Here is a 22,044-nt window from a genome sequence, read left to right as displayed (position 1 = left end):
GTTGTTTAGAAATTGACCATGTGAGCTGCAAGGAGCACCAGAATCAGAAAATACATTAGGAAGCAGAGCTGTAAAAGGAAAAGTGTAATTGTTGGCTGAGTAAAGGCCTATGGCCTCCTTCAACCCCTAGGCCATGGGAAATCCATTCATTTATTCAACAATGGTTTGCTGAACGCCTCCACTGTGGTGGCCCATGGCTGGCTGCTGGGGACCCCGAGGTGAGCAAGTCCTGCCTTTTCCCCAGAGGGAGTCACAGTCTGCAGAAGGAGGAAGACATAAGAATATCCCTAACACTGCGACATCACGCATGTTGGATGGAGGGTCATGGAGAGTTGAGGGGGCCATGAACAAATGAACAAATGACCCATTCTCCTGGGAGGCTTCTGGGAGACTGGGGAGGGGACATTCTGAGCCACACATGATGGATAAACAGGAGACCCAGTATGTGTGTGTGTGTGTGTGTGTGTGTGTGTGTGTGTGTGTGTGTGTGTGACGGGTGTAAACGCCGTGTGGGGAGTGGGCTAGCTTCTTCAGAGGAATGGACTGAACTGCAAAGCCAGAAGGCCCTGCCCTGCCACCAACCTTCCCAAGAATGCACACAGCAGGGACTAAGGATACTAAGGGGCTGAGCTAACAGTGCGTCCTTGGGCCAGCCCCTCCCTCCCTCAGGGACTTGGTTTCCCCATCTAAACACTGATGGGCCTGGGATGATGACCCCTGGGATCTCTCCAGTTTGGGCACTTCAAGGTGCTAAAATCTGCAACAACTGGAGACCGTATTGAACCACTGGGGTACCCCCAACCCCAAATGCTGAGCCTGAGGAGCCCAGGCTGCTCCAGAGGTAACACCGAGCCCTGACCTCCCACTGGGTCACTGCTGCCTGCTCCCAGGGCAGAGTGCAGCTGCAGCCGCAGAGAAGCTGAGCAAGCTGCTCTGGCTGCTCGGCCTCGCCAAAGCATTGGGAAAAGGAGCTTTGAATAAGGGAAGATCATCTTTCTCTAGGAGAGCTTCTGGGGTAGGTTGACTGTCTGGGTCACAGCCTAGAGCTGAGGGACAGAGAAAAAGAGTGAAAAATAGCAACAGTCAGTATCATTTACCTAAAGGTTTTTTTTTTTTTTTTGGTGGGCTAGGCATTTTTGAAAACATTGTCTCACATGACAGCAATCTTATAAAGTATCATCTCTACTTTATGAATGAGTAAACTGAGGCACACAGTGGCTATGTGACCTGTCCCAGGTCAATAGCTAGTGAATGTCTGAGCTGGAATTTGAACTGCAGTGTGGTCCTGAGCTTGCATCTGTGCTTTTCCATCTGTTAGTTGCTATGAGCATGTGAGGGTTACAATGAGATGCCCCTTGTGAAACAGTGAATAAAAGAAACAGAGCTCCCGGGAACATCAATTTAGGGCGAGTCAGAACAGAGGGACTAAGTCACTGGACAGAGAGCAGCTTGCAGGTGGGCAGGCTCACAGCCCCTTCCTTAGACTGAGGCATGAAGTGATCAAGAAGCCAGGCTCTGGAGCTCAAGGAAAACCTGTTCTAATCCCCACTCAGCCACTTTATAGCTCTACAACCACCTCTCAGTGCCTCAATGGCCAAATCAACAAAATGGGCTCAATAACAGTCTCAACATCAGAGCTGTCATGATGATTGAGAAGATGGAAGAAGAGAGTTTAGCACGTCTAGCCCCCAGGAAGTACTCAATGACTGACAGCTATGCCTCCTACTATTGTTATAATTAACTGAACTAAACAGGTATCACTTATAAGGGGTTTGGGCAGCCTTGGAATGCAAGAAAAAGGACAGTCCTGGTGGTAAGTGGGAAAAACCCATCCACCAGGGTCTAGCAGGGGCATCTCAACCAACAGGCTTCAAGTATTCATGTCCCATTGGTGTGGTGCCCCTGGGGAAGTCCAAGCCTGTCTTGGCTTGAGACTACTAATTTCTGGGCCATCCCACTCTGCAGACTCTGACCATGCTCTGCTGCCCACTAAGGCCTGGTGTCTTCTCCATGACTTTGAGTGTTGGGGTCCTGGGGACACCCCTGTCAATCAACAGCAAATTAATCAACAGCCATCTTGGTGTGACTCAGCAGCCTCATGAGTTTGGGTAAAGTGCCTGTGCCCTGAGAGCAGCAGTGTCTGTGTGTGTTGAGCACCCTGGGGTCTGTGTCTAAAGGACTCGGACCAGATGCAGGGCTGTTTGAGAAACAGCCCTGCAACCCCAGGACCTTTGTAGGACGGAGCCTACCTGCTCTTTCTCAAACCCTATCTCCTGGTTAGATCTGTTCTCCTTGACTCTGAGACTGCCACATGGCAGGGACTAGACCTTTCACCTTTACCCAGAGACAGAGCCTGGCTCAAGCTAACCCCCAGGAAAGGCCTCCAGAAAGGAACCAGAAGAAAGTGCGTTGGTGCAGCCGCCTGTCGTCTCTGCTCTCGGTCAGCAGAGGGCGCCGCCGCACAGAGCTTGGCCCAGCCATCGCCCGCGCACCTTGTTGGCCACCGTGTACTGGTAGGAGTACCGCTGCTTGCCACTCTTGTCCTCATAAACCGTGGGTACAATCTTCAGGATGTAGTCGTGGGAGGCCAGGGCTGCGGGAAGGACACAGCAGAATGAAGCAGGGGGACAGGCACTGCCCGCTGACAGCTCTATGTCATTTCAGTCCTAATCCTAAACCCCCTGGGCACAACAGGGGGCTCATTCCCCACAGTTTTACCACCAACCAACTGCTCTTCATCTCCCCTTGGATACTGGGAATTGGGAGACTCTATCCATCAGGATCTTCCTCCTGCACTGTATACATTATTAAAATTCTGGAAACAACCCAAACGTCCATCGACAGAGCAACCATGAAAGAGTGAGTGTTGGCCGGGCGTGGTCGCTTACACCTGTAATCCCAATACTTTGGGAGGCCGAGGCAGGTGGATCTTCTGCAGTCAGGAGTTCGAGACCAGCCTGGCCAAGATGGTGAAACCCCGTCTCTACTAAAAATTCAAAAATCCCAGCTACTCAGGAGGCTGAGGCAGGAGAATCGCCTGAACCTGGGAGGCGGAGGTTGCAGTGAGCTAAGATCACACCACTACACTCCAGCCTGGGTGACAGAGCAAGACTCTGTCTCAAAAAAAAAAACTATATAAAAAAAAAAAAAAAAAAAAAGTGGGTGCTAGGAGCAGCTATTCTCCAACAGGGAAAAGAACCAAGTCATGGATTGGGGGAGGGGGAGACACTCTCTATCCATGTAAATATATAAGAGAATTATCTGGAAAGATGCCCAAGGAACCACGGGCAGCTTTAGCTTCTGGGGAGGAAGGCAGGATTTGAGAAAGATCCCATTTCATTGTACAGCCTCTGATATGGTTTGAATAGTTTTACTTTTAAAACAAACTATGTTTCAGTATTAAAAAGAAAAGAGCCTATCAACCAGAAAAACTGCACCGATGAAGCACTGAGTAACTGAAAATGGGGAAAGAAATCAACGGCAGATCAGTTCTTCCTGGATGGGGGAGCTGCTGAAGGCAGGGATGGAGCCTTACTCATCTCTGTGTCCCCAGAGCCCCGTGCAGGGCCTGGTACCAAGTGGACCGTGGCAAATGCTTACTGAATGAATGAACGGATGGAAAGATGACTGGACAGGGGCATGAATGAAAGCACAGATGAATCAGCTGCTGATAAGCATGAGGTAACTGGAGTCCAATGCTGGGCTAATAGAATGCTGGCCCAGAGCGGCCAGATATCACCCAGGAAAGGTATGAACTGTCCTGGGCCTTCTGGGATGCTTACAGGAAGCTCATGGGCCTTCCAGAATCTCGGGTCACGGACTACAGAGCTAAAATAACACAGCAATTTAGGCCTGTGGGTTCTAATCCTGGTCGCATAGCCGAGTCAGTCCTCTTCTGTTAGAAGGCTGGGGATGCAGACAGCATTCACTGCCCTAACACTCCCTCCCTGCCCCGACACTCCCTTCCTGTCCCTTCCTGCCAAAGCCACATCTCAGTAAGCAAAGGAAGTGCTTCCTGAATTGTTCTGAGTGGGTTCCTCTGAAAACCTGAGACAAGTCCTGCAGCCGCCGAGCCAAGTCCATGAAGACTCCAACATCTCTCTGTTCAACCCCGTAATGGTTCTCAGATGTCAGAAGCAGTCGAATCATTTGGATTAAAGGACACCTGGGCCTCTTTCCAGGAGCAGCCCATTAAATGGGTCAAGGGTGGAGCTCAGTATTTACATTTTTAAAACAAGAGCCCAAGACCACGCTTGACAGTGGTGTCCAAGTGCCTATTGCCCTACATTAAAAACTTGAAGAAATGAAAAAGTGAATCCCTTATCAAAATCACCCCTGTAATATTTCTTGCTAAAATTTGTACAAGGCTGGACATGGTGGCTCATGCCTGTAATGCCAGCACTTAGGGAGGCTGAGGTGGGAGGATCACTTGAGGTGAGGAGTTCAAGACCAGCCTGGCCAACATAGTGAAACCCCATCTCTACTAAAAATACAAAAATTAGCCAGGCGTGGTGGCACACACCTGTAGTCCCGGCTACTAGGGAGGCCGAGGCAGGAGAATCGCTGGTTGCAGTGAGCCGCCACTGCTCTCCAGCCTGGGCAGTAGAGTGAGACTCCATCTCAAAAAAAAAAAAATCACCCATAATTCACCATCAGAAAACTATGGTTCACATTCTCACATATAAACTGCCAGACATGTTTATATATACACTTATATTTTCCTAAAATAGCACCATACTGTATCTTTTTGTAAGAACTGAACATCATGAACTTTTCAGGTCTAAGACACAGAACATAAGCTCCATACAGGTTTGTTTTATTCATCTCTCTATCCCCAGAACCTAGCCCAATGCCCAGTATATAGTAGGTGCTCAATAAATGTTTGCTGCCTGACTGCCAGCAAGGTCCTGACACTCCTCGCTCATCTTGGGCAGTTACCATGCTCAATCAACCCCCATGCCTGAATACTGACGTGGTTCCTCATTTTCATTCTTACAAACAATGGCCTAATGAACATTATTTTCCTAGATCTTTGTACACTCTCTTAATTATTTCCTTAGCTTACTCTCCTATGAGTACAATTGATGACTCAAAGGCAATGACCATTTTTAAGGCCTTTAATACAATTTGCCAAGTGCCCACTGGAGACACTGCAGTTAATTAGACCCATGTGGACTCCTTGTGAGTTGACCATTCCTAGAGACTGCTGGCTCCAACCTGGTCTAGGCCGGCCCACACTCCCTTCAGGCTCACTCCCTCCTCCCCTACCTGTATAATCTTCTTATGGAAAAATTCAAATCTAAAACATAGGGAATCGTATAACGGACTCCCACGTACCCACTTCCCAACTTCAGCAATTACCGACGTCTGGCCAATCTTGCTTCATCCCTATCCCGCCACTGGAGTGGGGCCCAGAACCTGCATTTTTAAACCAGCAGCCCATATATATGTGTGTGTGTGTATACTTACATACACATATACACACACACATATATGTGACAGCCCATATTATGTGTTACATATACATGACAAGCTGGTTTCATCCCAGTTATGTCATTTGGGACCAGTTAAACAACTCAGTATCACAATACAAGACACAATTTGATACAGGAAAGGTTCTCCTTAGATTCTGCCCTAGGGGATCTCGTTCCTGAAGTTAGCTGTTGACGACAATGACGCGAACGGCCAACATTTATTGAGCACTCACAATGTGGTAGGCCGTGTACTAAACTCTGTACACGTATCTCATTAATCCTCATGGCAAGGCTTAAGGTGGAGAGGATTCTTCCCACTTTACAGATGCAAAAACTGAGGCTTAGCAGAGTTAAATGACTTTCCCAAGACCACAGGGCTGGGAAAGAGTGGAGCGGGACACTGGAGGCCAAGGTCCTCACAACCGCACTGCACCACCATCTGGCCGGAGCTCTTCCACGGTGGCCTCCAGGCCTCTAATAATCGATTATACACCCACTATACCCTGGGCACAGGGCTGGGTCCTGGGGACAAAGCAGTGGGCAAGGCAGAGTGCTATGTTCTAGCTGGTGCAACAGCCAAGGGCAGCAGATGACTGGGAGAACAAGGTGATTTCAGAAAGTGGTCTATGCTAGGAAGAAAAAACAGGTTTGTCCTTAGGAGTGGGGGTTACTTTAGATAGGGTGACCAGCGAGGGCTTCTTGGAGGTGGTGGCATTTGAACTGAGACCTTAATGCTACGAAGCAACCCCCACAGCAAGACCTGGGCACAGAGGGACCTCCAAAGGCAAAGGCCCAGTGCCGGGGACTGAGCTTGGGAGCCGAGGAAATAAAAGCCAGCCCTTCCCCGGCTGTCCCTCGCTTGATCTCATACTTTTCCTCTCCACTTAAGCCAGCCTGAGATGACTTTCGTCACTAGCCCTGGAGAAGGCAAGGTTTTCTGTCCACACCCTCTCTCTGCTTGCACACTCTGGGCCTTCTTAGCTTGATCCTCTTTCCTGTCCAGCAGCTGAGGCGTCCATCATAGCTGCGAACATTTGTGGACGGCCAACGTGGGATGGCATGTTACCATGACACAAAACGACAATGACCACAGCACCACACCAAGAATCATCTACCTCTATTACAACCAGACATTTGCATTCAAATAAGGAGGTGCTGCCGTCTACTTATCCGTTGCTGGAGGCAGCATGAATGGGAACCAGACACAGCTGAAAAGCAGTCGGGTAATACAGCGCCAACCCTGTACATATCAGAGGCATTACTGCCACGATGAAGCACAGAAAACAGCAGCTGCTTCCCAGTGAGAAGACAATGCCTTAGAAAAGCCGAGCAGAGCCGCGCACGGTGGCTCACGCCTGTAATCCCAGCACTTTGGGAGGCCGAGACGGGCGGATCACGAGGTCAGGAGATCGAGACCATCCTTGGCTAACCCGGTGAAACCCCGTCTCTACTAAAAAATATTAAAAAAAACCTAGCCAGGCGAGGTGGCGAGCGCCTGTAGTCCCAGCTACTCGGGAGGCTGAGGCAGGAGAATGGCGGGAACCCGGGAGGCGGAGCTTACAGTGAGCTGAGATCCGGCCACTGCACTCCAGCCTGGGCAACAGAGTGAGACTCCGTCTCAAAAAAAAAAAAAAAGAAAAGCTGAGCAGAGGGGGACAGATCACCTGAAGTCAGGAGTTCGAGACCAGCCTGGCCAACGTGGTGAAACCCTGTCTCTACTAAAAATACAAAAAATTAGCCGGGCATAGTGGCGGGCACCTGTAATCCCAATTACCCAGAGACTGAGACAGGAGAATTGCTTGAACCCGGGAGGCTGCGGTTGCAGTGAGCCGAGACTGTGCCATTGAACTCTAGCCTGGGTGGCAGAGTGAGACTCCATCTCAAAAAGAAAAAAAAAGAAAGAAAGAAAAGCACAGCAGAGCTGCAAGATGGACAACTGTGCTCCCATTACAACTGGAAAGTAAGAAAATCATGGCTATGTAATAAGGTCAGGTACAGAAAGCAGACAGTCAACTGCGATCCATGCCTTGGAAAAAAAGAAAAGTGACTTCTGCTTATGGACAAGGATTCACAGGGACACAGAAAAATGAGGTTTGATTTGTCAGGGGGCAGGTCACAGAGGAATGTTTTCTTTGCCTTGGATCCCTGACAATGGGAGAGCAAACACATTTCAGGAAATAACAAGAAAAGACGTGGATTAAAAGGTGAGCTCGGCCGGGCGTGGTGGCTCACGCCTGTAATCCCAGCACTTTGGGAGGCCGAGGCAGATTGGATCACGGTCAGAATCAAGAGACCATCCTGGCTAACACGGTGAAACCCCATCTCTACTAAAAATACAAAAAACTAGCCGGAGGCGGGTGGCGCCTGTAGTCCCCAGCTACTCGGGGAGGCTGAGGCAGGAGAATGGCGGTGAACCAGGAGGCAGGCTGCAGTGAGCTGAGATCGGCCACTGCACTCAGCCTGGGCGACAGGCAGAGACTCCCGTCTCAAAAAAAAAAAAAAAAAAAAAGGTGAGCTCAGGTGAGAAATAAGAAAAATCCAGGTATCCTGTGCAGCAGTGGGTCTGCGGGTCTGCTTGAGCAGACAGGCCTCCCGGGCCCATTCTGTGCACGGGTCTGAGGCCATGTGAGCTCATGTGTGTTGGTGTGCACACACAGGTATGCATTCTCTCCTGTCTGCATGTGGAGATGTGCTGTTTTCTTTGATCTGGGCCAAGGTGCCAGGGAGCTAAGGAGGGTGAGGACTCTAGTAGGAGCCACTGTCGATGGGAGGAGTTTGAGCAGGAGGAGAGTGAGGTGTGGGGGAGGCAGCCATGTGGTCAGACCTGACTCGGCCACCCACAGACCTGTTCTCACGATGCGACCTGGAGCCAGAACAGATTCTGGTTCTGCTGTAGCTCCCTGTGGGATCTTAGGTAATTAGTTCAACTAAGGATGATGATGTGGCTGTGATGACAGCAACAATAATGGTAATAGCTGGTATCCACTGTGTGCATGCGTCTGCTGTGCCAAGGGATGGCATGTACCTTCCCCGGGACAAGCCTTCCTTCTCCGTCAGATGGGGCTGGGTCCACCTTCCCACTGGCTAGCTGTGGGAATGGAGCATGAGCAGCCTCCTTGCCTTGGAGTGGGTGCTGGACAGGCACCCCCACCCCTCTGCCCTCCCCCATCCCTGCCTGCTGTACTGGGTATCTTGGAGCAGAAGGCTGTTCCCAGCAGGGATACATACGGTTGGAGGTGAGTCTGTCTGCTCCCCCGAGAGCATTGAAAGCTCCGTGGACGTTCTGGACCTGTGGAAAAATTCAGTGAGGGGATGGTCCCCAGGACACCTCCACCTCCAGGCCTGGCCCTGGTTGTGGGGGATGGCCAGGTGCCACCTGGTCTAGGAACCCTACCAGTGTGTAAAAGGGGGCTCCAGCAGATTTGTGGCGAGCAAGAGGCAGCACGGGCCTGGCACACAGTAGGCACAAGCTTGTTTCCCATCTCTAGCACCTACTATGTGCTGCTCCATCCTGGCCCCTTCATATAATTTCATTTCATGCCCCAAATGATGTATCATTGGGCCCATTTCACAGAAGAGCATATTAAGGCTTGGAAAGACACCAAAACTTGCCCGGCTGGTAAGTGGCTAAGCTAAACTCTGAAATCAGGTCTGTCTGACACTAAGCTGGACTCTTTCCATGAAGCCACACAGAAAATTCAAGTGAACGTGGATTCTGGGTCCAGAAGGTTTCTCCTGAGATCCCAGGGTCTTCTGAAAGGCCCATAGAGGAGTCCAGGCAGGGGTGCCCCAGCGTGTGGGTCCCCCATCATGTCTGCTGCAGAGAACACACAGCAGGTATGAAGAGAACCCTCCTCCGGGCAGCGGGGTGGGCTGCTGTAGAGTGGGACTGAAAACCACATCCCACCTTTTCTCTGAGGACAATGGGAAACCAGGTTGGCCTCAAGGAACATCTAAAGAAGGACAAGGCATACCTGGTAAATGGAGCATGCTACCATGGGCATAGTTAACAGGGGTTATTGAGCTAGACACCCTGGAGGGCTTCCTGGAGGAAATGACATTGACACCAAGATCTGGAGGAAAGTGGGAAGTTAAACTGGTGAGCAGCACGTACAAAGGCTTGAGTCTGGAGACAGGCCCACACGGCCCCCAGGAGGAAGGAAGTGAGGTGTCTGAATAGAAGGAAGGAGGAGACATCAGAGAGGTAGGCGGGGACATGATTCTGTGGAGATGGCCACTCCAGGAGCGGCGGGCAGCAGCAGGATGGTGTAATCCCTGATCTTGGTCTCAGGAGGCTGATGTTTACTGAGCACTTCACACAACTGCATGTTCTCAACAAGCAATTCCTCAACACGTGGAAGGAGCTGCAATTCCTCAACAAGGAAAAGGAAGTTTGTCTATTTGCTGTCTTGAGACTGACCATGAGAAGGCTTCATTTCTAACCCATGAGAACTGTGGTTACGGAGACAAGAAGGCTAGAATGTTCTCTTCCATTGTCATGTGTCATGGCTTTATCTCACATTTATTTGTACCATTTATTTTTAGTTTTTAGTTTTTTGAGAGGAGTCTTACTCTGTTATCCATGCTGGAGTGCAGTGGCACGATCCCGGCTCACTGCAATCTCCATCTCCCGGGTTCAAGCGATTCTCCTGCCTCAGCCTCCTGAGTAGCTGGGATTACAGGTGCCCGCCACCACGCCCGGCTAATTTTTGTATTTTTAGTAGAAACGGAGTTTCACCGTGTTGGCTAGGCTGGTCTCAAACTTCTGACCTCAAGCAGTTTACCCGCCTCAGCCTCTCAAAGTGCTGGGATTACAGGCGTGAGCCATCACGCCCGGCCTGTACCATTATTTGATTAACATCTGTCTTCCCCTCTAGACTGGAAGCTCCGGGTGGGCAGGGACCATGTTTGTCCTCACCGAGGTATGCAAGGCCTGGAACATGGTAGGTACTTCATACGTATTTGTTGAATAGATGGATGGACAGAAAATGAATGGATGGATGGGCCCTAAGCTAAGTTTTGTACATTTTTTTTTAAAAAATCAGATTTCCAACCCACTAATGACTAAACTTGGGACTGTAGTTTCTGTGTCCTTCTGTTTTGCCCCTGCGTGCGGCAATGCGAGACCACTGCTCCTCCCTCCTCAGCTCCTCCTCTGCTCCTCTCCCCTCCACCCTGCCTTGGTCTGGGCCCTTCTCTCACCTCCCTGCCTATACTCTTGCCTCCTGGCTCCATCTTCCTTGCTGCAGATGGGTGCTCTGAGTCACCAACCAGACCTTCAGTCTCCACCTTCCTCAATCTAAATCTAACATGGGTCTCTCGCACCCCACACACCCCACCTCCCGGCTTCCACTTCAGGCAAGTGCTTCTGGGCCCTCTCAGCTGTTGAGCGAGCCCTTGTGCCCTGGGCCTCTGGCATCTCGGCACAGAACATGCCATGCCACATACGCTTACTGATCCATTTTTCTGAAAGTAACGTTGAGGGTCTTTCATATGAAAACCACCAGCTGGGTGCTGTAGGAGAGGGGTGATGTTTGAGACACCCCCTGCCTAGACCCGTTTCCCTGTTCTGTTCCTGGTGAAACCCTTCTTACCCTTCCAGGCTTGGCTCAGATGTCACTTTAAGGGTAGCTCTTCCTTGTCCCCAGAGAGGACAGAGGGCACTGAGTGACAGAGCCCCAGAAGGCCCACCCCCAGCCATGCCATCTCGAGTGTCCCCTGCTCACCTGTAGCGTGTCCCCAAAGGAGAGCTTGTGGATGACATGCGTCATGTCCGGGTTCTGTGGCTGGGCTGTGGCACTGTGTGTGGACACGTGGAAGTTGCCGGGGACCTGGGGGAGAAATGCTGAGTTTCAGGAGTCTGGTCACCTTCTCCAGGGGGAGGAACACTGGGGCTTCATGCTGTGTGATCCAGGGAGGACACTGGAATCAGGCAGATCTGGGTTTGGATCCTGCCTGTATCATTTTCAACTGTGCAAAGGAGTCATCCCATCTCTCCGGGCCTCAGGCTCCTCATCTGCAGAATGGGGGCACTACCATAGCTTCCGAGGGTGCTGCCAGGACTCTCTGGTGAGAGGGGGCATGTGAAGTGCCCACCTGGGCAACGGGCACAAAGCCAGGCCTCATGGCAGCTGCTCCCCCTCCAGCTCTGTGGATTCTAGGTGGCTGACCCCACAGTGGGCTGGGGGATGACCTTTGAGCCTGCAGATTAATGGGGCTTCCTCGGACTCCAAATCCCTATCATTTCCTACCCAAGTTTGCCCCAGTGCCCTAGACAGGGGATCCCTGATAGACAGACTGTGGCAGCCTCATCTCTTCCCCAGGTCTCAAGCCCTTGAGAGCCAAGCCAGCAAGAGGTGCCAGATGAGTATTTATAGAACGAAGGATGCTGGTGACAGCCATGTGGCAGAAGCCACCTCAGCTTCTCCCTGTTTCAGCACAAAGTCCCTCCTCCTTCTCCTCCTCCTCCCCCTCCCCCTCCTCCTCCTCCTCCTCCCAGATGCTCAGACTAGAACTCTTGGTATGATCCCAGAACCCCCGTCTCACTCCCGACATCCCATCCCTCAGGCGAAACCCTGTCAGTCCACCTTCCAAACACACCTGGCACCTGAGCTCTTCTCTGCTGCCCTGGTCCAAGGTCGTCTCTTCATAGAGAAGAATGGCAGGCTCCTCCCTGGGCTGCCAGCTTCCACGTTCCCCACAGCCTGGGCCTTTCCCCAATAATGACTGGTAAGATCTTTTTAAACCTACATCAGATCTTATCACTCCTCTGCCCAGAACCCTCCACGGCTTCTATTCTCTCAGAGTCCAAGTCCACGTCCTCGGGGTGGCCCACAGGCCACATCTGGCCACTGGTCAAGCATCATGTCCCCACCTCCTGGCCTCCTGCTGCCACGTCCTCTGCTGCTTCCTGCATGATCTCCCTGCCGTGCTGGGAACAGCATCCAGTGTGGCTCCATTTCAAGCCTTTGTGCCTGACCCCTTCCTGGGACCCTCTTCCACATGGCCCTCCCTCGGCCCCTCAGGGCCCAACAGAGAGGCCCTCCATGTCCACCTGTGCACGAGAGCATCCTGACCCCATTCCCCATCCCCTTACCTGCTACAGCCTCTGGGATCACCTGCTATCTCATACCCGTCTTGTTCTCATCTGCCTCCTTGCATTAGCAGGTCCACACCCTGCTGCGCTCCCTGGACACCGACGCATAGCAGGCACTCAATAGACACTTCTCGAATGAATGAACGACTAAACAACACTGAATCCTTCGACTTTGTGATCTGATAATTCCCGTTTTACAGAAAAGAAAATGGAGGCTCAGAGCAGTGAAGAAACTTGCTAAGGTCACATGTTGAGAGCTGCAGTCTGAGCTCACGTCTGTTGGACACGGTGCTCCCTCCTCTGGTGCCAGATGCCATCTACCTCCGCAGCCTGGGCTGATGGCCACATGGCGCCAGTCCTTCAGGAGGTGCCAGGACTGGGGAGATGAGCAGACAAGAATCGGGCCTTGGCCAAGCCCCTGTGACACAGACTTGGAACAATGAGACTCTGCGGGATCCACCCTGACCCAGAGGAATCTGCAGACCATGGGGGTTACAGGGAAGGCCCCCAACTCAATGGAGGTTGCAGGCTGTATTCAGGGAGGGCTTCCCAGGGGAAAGGACATCCTGTGCTAAGGCTCTGAAGATGAGTCTGCATTACTCAGGAAGAGAGGGAAAAGCATCTGGGCAGAGGGAACAGCATGAACAGGTGCAGAGGACAGAAACTGCCCAGCATGCGGGCATGTCTAAGGAACTAAAAGAGTCTGGTATTATTGAACTTCAAATGAGATGGGGGTCAGGGTGCTGGCAGCAGCAGGAAACAAAGACGCACAAGGGAGGAGTTGGGATTGTTTATCAAAGGCCCCCAAATGCCACACTGAAAAACTCAGGGGTTACCTTATCCCAGCCCAATGAAGAAGAGTGTGCGAGCTGTGTCTGAGGAGGGAACACAGCTTACTGTGCAGCAGCGCATCGAAGTCTGACTTTGTAAGCATGTCTGTTTCAAAAGCTGTGGGCTTCCTGCAGGAATATTCCTACTTCCGCAGGGCCCAAGCCTGTGACTGACAGGGGAGGCATCAAGCTGACAGCCTGCGGCCTCGGCCTCAGCAAACTCGCAGTGGAGCATGCCGCAGGCCACAGTGGAGAAGGGACACTTGCTGGGTCAGGAGCGGAGCAGAAACAACAGTGTGGCAAGATCTCCCTCGAGGGACAGCGTCACCTGCTTCAGGGACCCAGTAACCCACGGTAGAGTGGTTGCTCTGAGTTCTACACGTGGCCTCAAGCCCAGCCCACTTCCTAGTTGGGGGGCCTTAGGCGAGGTCACTAACCACTCCATGCCTCAGTTTCTCCATCAGCAAAATGGGCATAAAGCCAGAAGGTTACTGGGAGGATTCATGGAGGTGATGCACGCAAAGCAGCCCGCCGCTGGCCTCAGGTCGGGTTTGTAGGGTGAATACGTTTGTCATCGGAGCCAACCAAGAAGGGCCCTCCCGGAAGAGGCAACACGCAGAGGCAGGGCGTGAGGGAAAGCCCACTGGGTTTTCACATTCATGCCTCATTTTCACCGATAAAAATAATGCCTGGGCTCATTTTCATGATAAAACGGTCACGAGACACAGTCAGACTAAAGACCCTGCTGCTGAGCATCCCTGGGAGTAAGAAAGCCACAGCCATAAGGCGTGTGTCCTCCCAGAGGTTTTCTACGCGGTGACACAGGGCCTCCCGCAGATCGGGCCATGGCAGAGTTCAGAACTGGGATTGGGGCCTGGGCCTCGTGCTCCTGGAGTGAAGTGAGTCAAGAAGGCTGGCCCCTCAGCACCTGCCACCCCTGCCGAGCCCCGCAAGGCTGTGACTCAGGAACCCACTCCCGCTCCACACCAAATCCATCACAGGTGGCTGACTCATGCCAGCACATGCTGGGCTGCTGGGCTGAAGAAAGAAACAGCAACGCTTTTAGAGCCTGTGACTTAGGAACCTACGTCAGTGTCTCTGATGGATTTTAAAAACATATAGCTGCAGCCAGGCCCCATACCCCTCACCCCATCCTGTCCTCCTCCTGAGGGGCTGGCTGATGAAACGAGGTCACCGTGCGGTCTCAGGTGGGGCTACCGCTGCTGCTCAAAACACGCAAACTCTGACATCTGGCTGCTGGCCAACCTCCTGGGGGCTGGATAAGGAGGCCATGGGACAAGTCTCAGCCTGATGCTGGGAGAGAGGTGTGGGGGCTGGCTGCTGACCCTGCCGTCAGCACACGGACACCGCTGGCTTCTTTGAGCACCTCTTGATGGGCAGCTCCTCAAAGGCACAGATCTTTAACGAGGGAGAGTGGCTGGGCTGGGGTAGGGGATGGTCTCTACTGCCTCCAGGAGTTTGGGGCAGAGGCTGTGACCCAGGGCACACAGACACAGCTGGTCATGACATGTGTAACCAAGACATTGGGAGCAGTAGCCACAGGCAGTGGGCTCAGGGGGTCAGGGCCCTGATGCAAGGCTGCCTGTGTTAAAATCCTGGCTGCGTGACCTTGACCAGGTCACTTAATCTCCTGTGCCTCAGTTTCCTCCGGGCTACTGCAAAGACTAAAGGAGTTCATATGTGGAAAGGGCTGGGTAAGAACCCAGTACGTGGCAGTAACACGGGTTTAAGAAAGGCTGCTGTGAGTCTTTCACAGACTCCCCGGCACTCTGCTGACCAGAGAAGGCCCATTTCTTGGACACCCTCCCTGTGCCTTTCACAGGCGCACTGGTAGGGTGTGTGCCAGCTGATGAGGTCATGGAAACTTTGCACTGATGGGAGATAAGGCAGGCCCGGATGCTTGTCCAGTCTCTACTGCAGAGTTTATTCATGTTTCACAGCCTGTGAGGTATCACTGTCTCCATTTTACAGATGAGGAACCTGAGGCTCAGAGAAAATAAACTGCCCAGAGTCATTCAACCAGTGACCATGGTAGCCAGGATCCTTGACCACAGGTCTGTTTGACCCCAAAGGACAAGCTCACCCAGAGCTGGCTGGGGGCACCAGCACAGCCCATTCGAAGGGGAGCAGACTGCAGCCTGGGGCATGTTTGCCAAGCGGTGGGAGGGCTTGGTGGCAGGGCTGTCTCGTGGGTTGTCACTCCAGGTGCTTGAATAAGCACGATCCCTTCTTGATCACCATCTGGGGCATATATATTTTTTCAGCCCAGGTGGTTGCATCTCCCTGGGGGCGGGGGGCCCACAATGAGGGTGTGCGTGTACGTCTGTTCATCTGTGCATCTTCAGCTTCATCTTCAGTCTTCAGACAGGGCTGCCTTTGTAACTTTAGGGGTCTCCAACTCTCATTCTCCTCGTCATTCTCTTCATGGCTGCTTTATCAAAATTACACATTTCGTGTTTACCTGAGCACTCACTTTCCCCCCAGCTATAGACCCCGGGTCACCAAGGGCGGGAAGCATGGCTGTTTCTCTCCCACTGCAGCCCAGCACCAAGCACAGAGCCAGGCGTAAGGTGGACGCTCAGTAGCACAGAAGCCTGAGTGGAGTGGTTAAAGGGAGGGGCCAAGTCAAAGAGGAGGCACAGGCAGCAGCCGCAGTGTGATGAGGGGCATGGCGGGGAGTGAATGTGGGCGCGCAGGGAAGGGGAGGGAGGACTTCCCCTGAGGGACCCACATTAGCTGAGGCCTGTGGGTGAGCAGTGGTTCCCCAGAAGATGAGGTGGGGACAGAGGGAGGGTATGGAGGCCCAGCAGAGGTCCCCCACCAATCCCCCTACCTGCCTGCGTGCACTATGAATCTCTCCAAGGCCTTAAACCCCCAACTGCGGCCTGCATCTGGCTCCCCTTGCTTCGTAAGGACATGGCTCCTGCAGCCAGCGGCCCCTTCACTCCCCATCATCAGCGTTTTCTGGAGCACTCTCCGCAGCACTGATCACTGTCCATTTCGGCCCTGCCTTCCTGAGCCTGGCAGCGACAGCCCTGCTCTTTGATATCTATACATATGTTCCTTTCCAGGCTGCAGGCTCCGCCCAGCCTTTGCTTCCTCCTTCCTGTCTGACTGCCCCTTCTTGCACCTTTTGTTACCCCCTCATCTCCCCACCTTGAAGTGACTGGGGGGAAGGGGCGCCAGAATTTAGTCCTCAAATTGCACTTCTCTCCACACCTTAGGTTCTTAAGGCTTTTGGTGCCACGGATGACCCTTTGCCAGTCTAATGATACCTATGTTTTAAACGCTTAAAATGTTTTTAATGCATAAAATGCATAGGATTACAAAGGAAAGATACTATATTTAAATAGTAATTAAAATATTTTTAAAAACACATTTGAATATGCTGCTTTACTGATGCATCAAATAACAAGACCCAGTGGTGGGTCTAATAATTACTGTAATTTTTATTTATTTATTTTTTGAGACAGGGTTTCACTGTCACCCAGGTTGGAGCGTGGTAGTGCAATCTCAGCTCACTAAAGCCTCCACTTCCCCGGGCTCAAAAGACACCCCCCCCACCTCAGCCTCCCGAGTAGCTGTGACTACAAGCACGGGCTTGGCTAATTTTTGTATTTTTTTGTAGAGACAGGGTTTTGCCATGTTGCCCAGGCTGGTCTTGAACTCCTGACCTCAAGTGATCCATCCACCTTGGCCTCCCAAAGTGCTGGGATTACAGGTGTGAGCCACTGCGCGTGGCCAATCACTGTAATTTTAAAACAGTGATGCATATAAACAGTCTCTGGAAATTATCTGCAACAACTGTAACGTGCTATAAATATCGGCAATTTCTGTTGGTGATGAGATCCCAGGCACTGCTAATACTACTATGGTTTGTGGCCTACATTCATCGCAGACGGAAATGCTAAACTTTAATTCGAGTTTAGCAAAAACAAAGACGTCAGTTTTTCCCCCATCCAACTTCATAGATCTCTTGCATTCAATCCGCTCTCCTTGGGGGTGTCTGTGGACCCCAAGTTTAAAACAAGGATCTACAGCCTCTCCCTAGGTAATCTTGCTTAAACCAATGCTCCTCAAACTTCAGTGGCATCAGAATCTATGGCGGGGCGGGGGTGGCGCTTGTTCTAGCACAGAGTCAGTAGGTCTGAGGGGGGCCTGAGAATCTGCATTCCTAACAATATCCCAGGCGATGCTGATGCTGCTGGCCTAGGGGCTTGAGGAGCCTCCACTTTGAGGACCCGTGACTTCCAACATCATCTGTTCACTGACAACTCCCACCTCAACATCTGTGGTCCAGAACCCTCTCCTGAACCCTCCACACCTCCAACTTCCAATTTCACCTCTCCCTGTAGACACCTAATGGGAACCCCAAAGGAAGTCAGAGTGGAATGAGCAATGCCCAGCCCTACCTACTTCCCATAGAATCCAGGCTTTTCTAAGCTTCCACATCCAGAAACAGGACCACCTGGTTGTCAAGACAAAGATGTCACAGGTTTCTTTGATTCCACATGTGCCCTCAATCCCGCATCCAATTCTTCATTAAGTCTTATTGACTCTACCTCCCTAATCCGACCACATCTCCCCAGTTCCACTGCCACAACCACTACCTGCCACCCCCTCCGGCCCAGCCCCATGGAGCTGCCGAGCCAACCTTTTTTTTTTTTTGAGACAGAGTCTTACTCTGTCACCCAGGCTGGACTGCAGTGGCGTAATCTCGGCTCACTGCCAGCTCCACCTCCCGCGTTCACGCCATTCTCCCGAATCAGCTCCTGAGTAGCTGGGACTACAGGCACCCGCCACCGCGCCCGGCTAATTTTGTTTTTTTGTGTGTTTTTAGTAGAGACAGGGTTTCATTGTGTTGGCCAGGATGGTCTCAATCTCCTGACCTCGTGATCCGCCCATCTCGGCCTCCCAAAGTGCTGGGATTAGAGGCGTGAGCCACCACACCCGGCCGCGAAAGCCATCCTTCTAAGGCTGTGCTGTCCAGCAGAACTTTCCTCAGCGATGGAAATGCTTTCTTTCTATCTGCACTAGCGCTGCGGCCCCAGCCAGCACATGGCTTTGAGCACTTGAAATGTGGTTGATGAGAATGAATGACTGAATTGTATATTTTATTTAATTTGAATTAATTTAAATAACCTTATGTGGCTGGTGGCAACCTATTGGATAGTACAGTTCTGAAGCATAAATCTGATTACATTGCTTCCCTGTTTAACCCTCAAATGGCTTTCCATCACAACCACCATAAAATCCAAATTACGGGGCATGGCAAAAGTGCTGTGTGGCAGCTCATGGGCAGAGACAGCCCCCAGTGAACCGCGACCCTCAGCATCCCTGCCTCTCGGTAGTCCCTCCTCCTGAGGCCCGGGCTGGTACGAGACTCACTTTAACTCATAACACTCGGCAGGTTTCTCCCAGCAACAGTTGAAACCTTAAGAAGGCCTTGCGGCTTCTGCTTTAGCACTTAATGGAGTCCTGAACCGTCACGTGAGAAGTCCGCCCTGCTTGAAAGATGACCAGGCCTGGCCTTCCGCCTGCCCGCCAAGGACTGTGGGAAGGGACAGCACATGCCCTCTCTAAAGGGGAGCACTGTCCACAGGTGCCAGGTCATTGCCATAATGGGAACACGGACCCAATGTAGTGAGAGCCTCTGACTTTTAAAAGCCAGAAATCTGGACTCCTGATCTTTTCATACTGGTTCTGATACAGTTAAATGCTATACTGGACAAACATAATTTATCTTTGGGCTGGATGTGGCCACTGAGTTTGCAACCCCAGCTCAGGTGTCAGGGACCGGAGGAAGGGCGTTTTGAGCAGAGGCTGCAGGAGGGACAAGGAGAAGCCAGGAGTGGCAAGTGGCTCAGTTTGCCTGGGGCTGGGAAGGGGAGTTGTGGGACAGGAGGATTGCTGTGTGACCTTGGGCAAGACACTTAACCTCTCTGGGCCCCAGCATCCTAACCTGTCAAATGGTGCTGCCTCACAGCGTTGTTGAGAGGCTCCACTGTGACAGTACCGAGCTTCGAGGAGGGCCGGCACGTGCTGAGCAAAACCCTGCCAGCTGCCACCGGGTGCCTCGGCCCTCCCAAGGGCACTGCGCTCACCCACTTGACTTAGGATCTGAAGCTCCTGGTTCTGGGGACAAAACAACAGTGAACCTTGAATGGCCCTTCAGAGCTGACAAGGTACTTTCAAGCCCGCCTCGCCTCACTCCCCTTGGCTTTATTCCTCATCTCAGCACTTAGCATCCCTGATGCTTTCTGGTTTGTAGACTGTCTCCCTCCACCAGAATGGAAGCCCCACCAGCCCAGGGACGCTGCCCTAGAGCCTATCACCAACCCTGGAACACAGAAGCTGCTTATTCAAAATTTTTTTTGAATGAATGAATCTGCATTAGCTCATTTAATCCCCACACAAACTTGTGAAGTGGGTGGTATCCTGATATTATTATCACCATCACATCCTCAGCCTAAAATGGGTCAAGTGACTTGTAGGGGCCAAGAGGGGGTAGAACTGGGACTTGAACCCAGGGGTGGGGGCTGTAAATCCTCAGGTCTTCTCACCATTGTCTCCCTCATTGGGGAGAAGAGTAGCTCCTTCCTGAACCAGCCATCAGGGACTTAAAACTGCAGGAAGCCTGGACGCCTGCATCCAGATTCTCAGCAGGGACGGCCAGGCAAGTGGGTACGAACCCTCACTCGCCGGGGGCTGTGTCGGGGTCAGGTCGAGTGAGTGCATACCTCCACAACCAGTTTCCAGGGAGCAAGGAGACAGCGGGAATGGGGAGCAAGTAGAAAGGGCTGAGGCAGGGCTTCCGTACCTTGTTGATGCTGAACTGCCCCTCGAAGCGGCAGCCTGCCCCATTGTTCAGTGGGATCTTCATGGAGTTGTCAATGTGGCCCACTTCATGCCTGCCCATCTCATCCTGAATGTCCAGCCCGACCACTGCAGGAGCCAAAGGGAGACAACAGTCACAAACCCAGAGACACGGGAGGATGGGGGCCAGCCTGTTCTCTCTGGGAGCCTTCATTCATCCATTCCAGGGACAGGCCGGGCTGGGGACCTCCAGGAGCTCATGGTCTGGGGTCCAAAGACTACAGGGGACAGAATAATGACTCTGCTAAATGTGAGGCTGAGGGGAGGCAGGGCATAGTAGGGGTCCCGGGGCCACCCTGGGGGTCTGCCATACTGGTCCTCTGAATCTGGGTTCTGCCTCAGGTACTTAACCTCTGGATGCCTCAGTTTCTTTCTCTGTAAAATGGGGGGTGACCATAATTGAACCTTCCTTGGAAGATTATGAGGATCAAATAGTTCAGGTGTAGAAAATGCTTAGGGTCTGATGGATGCGAGGTGGAAAGTGCTTAATAAATGTTAGCTCTTGGATCTCAGATAGTCTTTTTATTTATTTATTTATTTTTTTTGAGACAGAGTCTCGCTCTGTTGCCCAGGCTGGAGTGCAATGGCACGATCTGGGCTCACTGCAATCTCTGCCTCCTGGGTTCAAGCAATTCTCCTGCTTCAGCCTCCCAAGTAGCTGGGATTATAGGTGCCCGCCACCACGCCCGGCTAATTTTTTTGTATTTTTAGTAAAGATGAGGTTTCACCATGTTGGCCAGGCTGGTCTCGCTTCTGACCTCAGGTGATCCACCCGCCTCAGCCTCCAAAAGTGCTGGGATTACAAGTGTGGGCCACCATTCCCGGCCTTCAGATAGTTATGGGGTGAATAGGCTCAGGCCCCCATCCACTCATCCATCATTCACTTATTCATTCATTCACACATTCCTTTACCCATCGCCTATGCTACCGGGCCCTATGATAAGCACCAGGGACGCACAAAGGGAAAAGGCAGGCCCTGCCCTCTGTCACCTCACTGTGACTCAGATGGCTTCCCCATCTGTAAAATGGGCAGGCCAATGCCAACTTCATCCCCAGAGATGGTCCAACTAGCCAGCGGTGAGAAGATTCCTGTGAACTATGGAAATGCAGGAATTTCCCTGGCAGGAGCGCTAAAAAGGAGGTGCCATACAGAGGAAGAACAGCTGGAAGCAATTTTAAAGAGGGCCAACCTTAAATGGGAAAAATGGGAACAACTCTGTGTTCCTCGATGAGGATGGAGAAGTAAATGAGGACCCATCCATAGAAGGGAACGTGCTGGAGCCATTCAAAATGACCCTCACGGTCCACAGGACACGGGAAATGCCAATGGTAAAATGTGAAGTTTAGAGAAAACACAAGCAGGTCCCCATTTCACTCAGCAGTTCCAGTGTTGGCAGCCTGTGCTCTAGATACACAGTGTGTGTCCAGATGTCTGTGCAAAGCTGCTCAGGCAACCTCATTTGAAATTGTGGCAATCGGAAGCAATTCAACTGTTTGTCACCGGAGCCAGTGGAACAGCCCTCTTTCCCAGTGCTGTGCAGCAGGCAGGTACAAAAAATTGGCTAAATGCAGGTGCATGGAGCAGGCTCAGAGCAGATCAGTGGCTGAGTTACTAGCACTGGGACCTCGAGCAGGTTACTTAACCTCTGTGCCCCAGTTTCCTCTTCTATCACAGGCTTGTTGTGAGGGTTAAAGAAAAGTAAAACAGGACTGGGCACAATGGCTCACGTCTGTAATCCCAGCACTT

General features: G+C 51.9%; 1 protein-coding gene across 11 annotated transcripts in view; it reads right to left on the bottom strand.

Moving 5' to 3' along the window:
• Positions 1-22,044, bottom strand: part of ERGIC1 (endoplasmic reticulum-golgi intermediate compartment 1) — a 122,183-nt gene that overhangs the window by 18,235 nt on the left and 81,904 nt on the right. For 5 of the 11 annotated variants that reach the window (XR_004183900.1, XM_003900526.3, XM_009209581.4 and 2 more), the window contains 4 exons: positions 20,242-20,366; positions 11,201-11,305; positions 8,703-8,763; positions 2,493-2,593 (listed from right to left, as the gene is read on the bottom strand). Coding sequence is in view for 8 of the 11 variants with exons in the window: in XM_003900526.3 (XP_003900575.1) it covers positions 2,493-2,593; positions 8,703-8,763; positions 11,201-11,305; positions 20,242-20,366 (392 nt within the window). In the remaining 3 variants the exon portion in view is untranslated. The other 6 variants (XM_009209583.3, XM_009209580.4, XR_648745.4 and 3 more) reach the window with 5 other exon arrangements.

The sequence above is a fragment of the Papio anubis genome, chromosome 5 (genome assembly GCF_008728515.1).
Source record: "Papio anubis isolate 15944 chromosome 5, Panubis1.0, whole genome shotgun sequence".
Lineage (NCBI taxonomy): Eukaryota > Metazoa > Chordata > Mammalia > Primates > Cercopithecidae > Papio > Papio anubis.
Note: the sequence above shows the minus strand (reverse complement) of the source record. Positions and strands in the feature narration are given on the sequence as shown.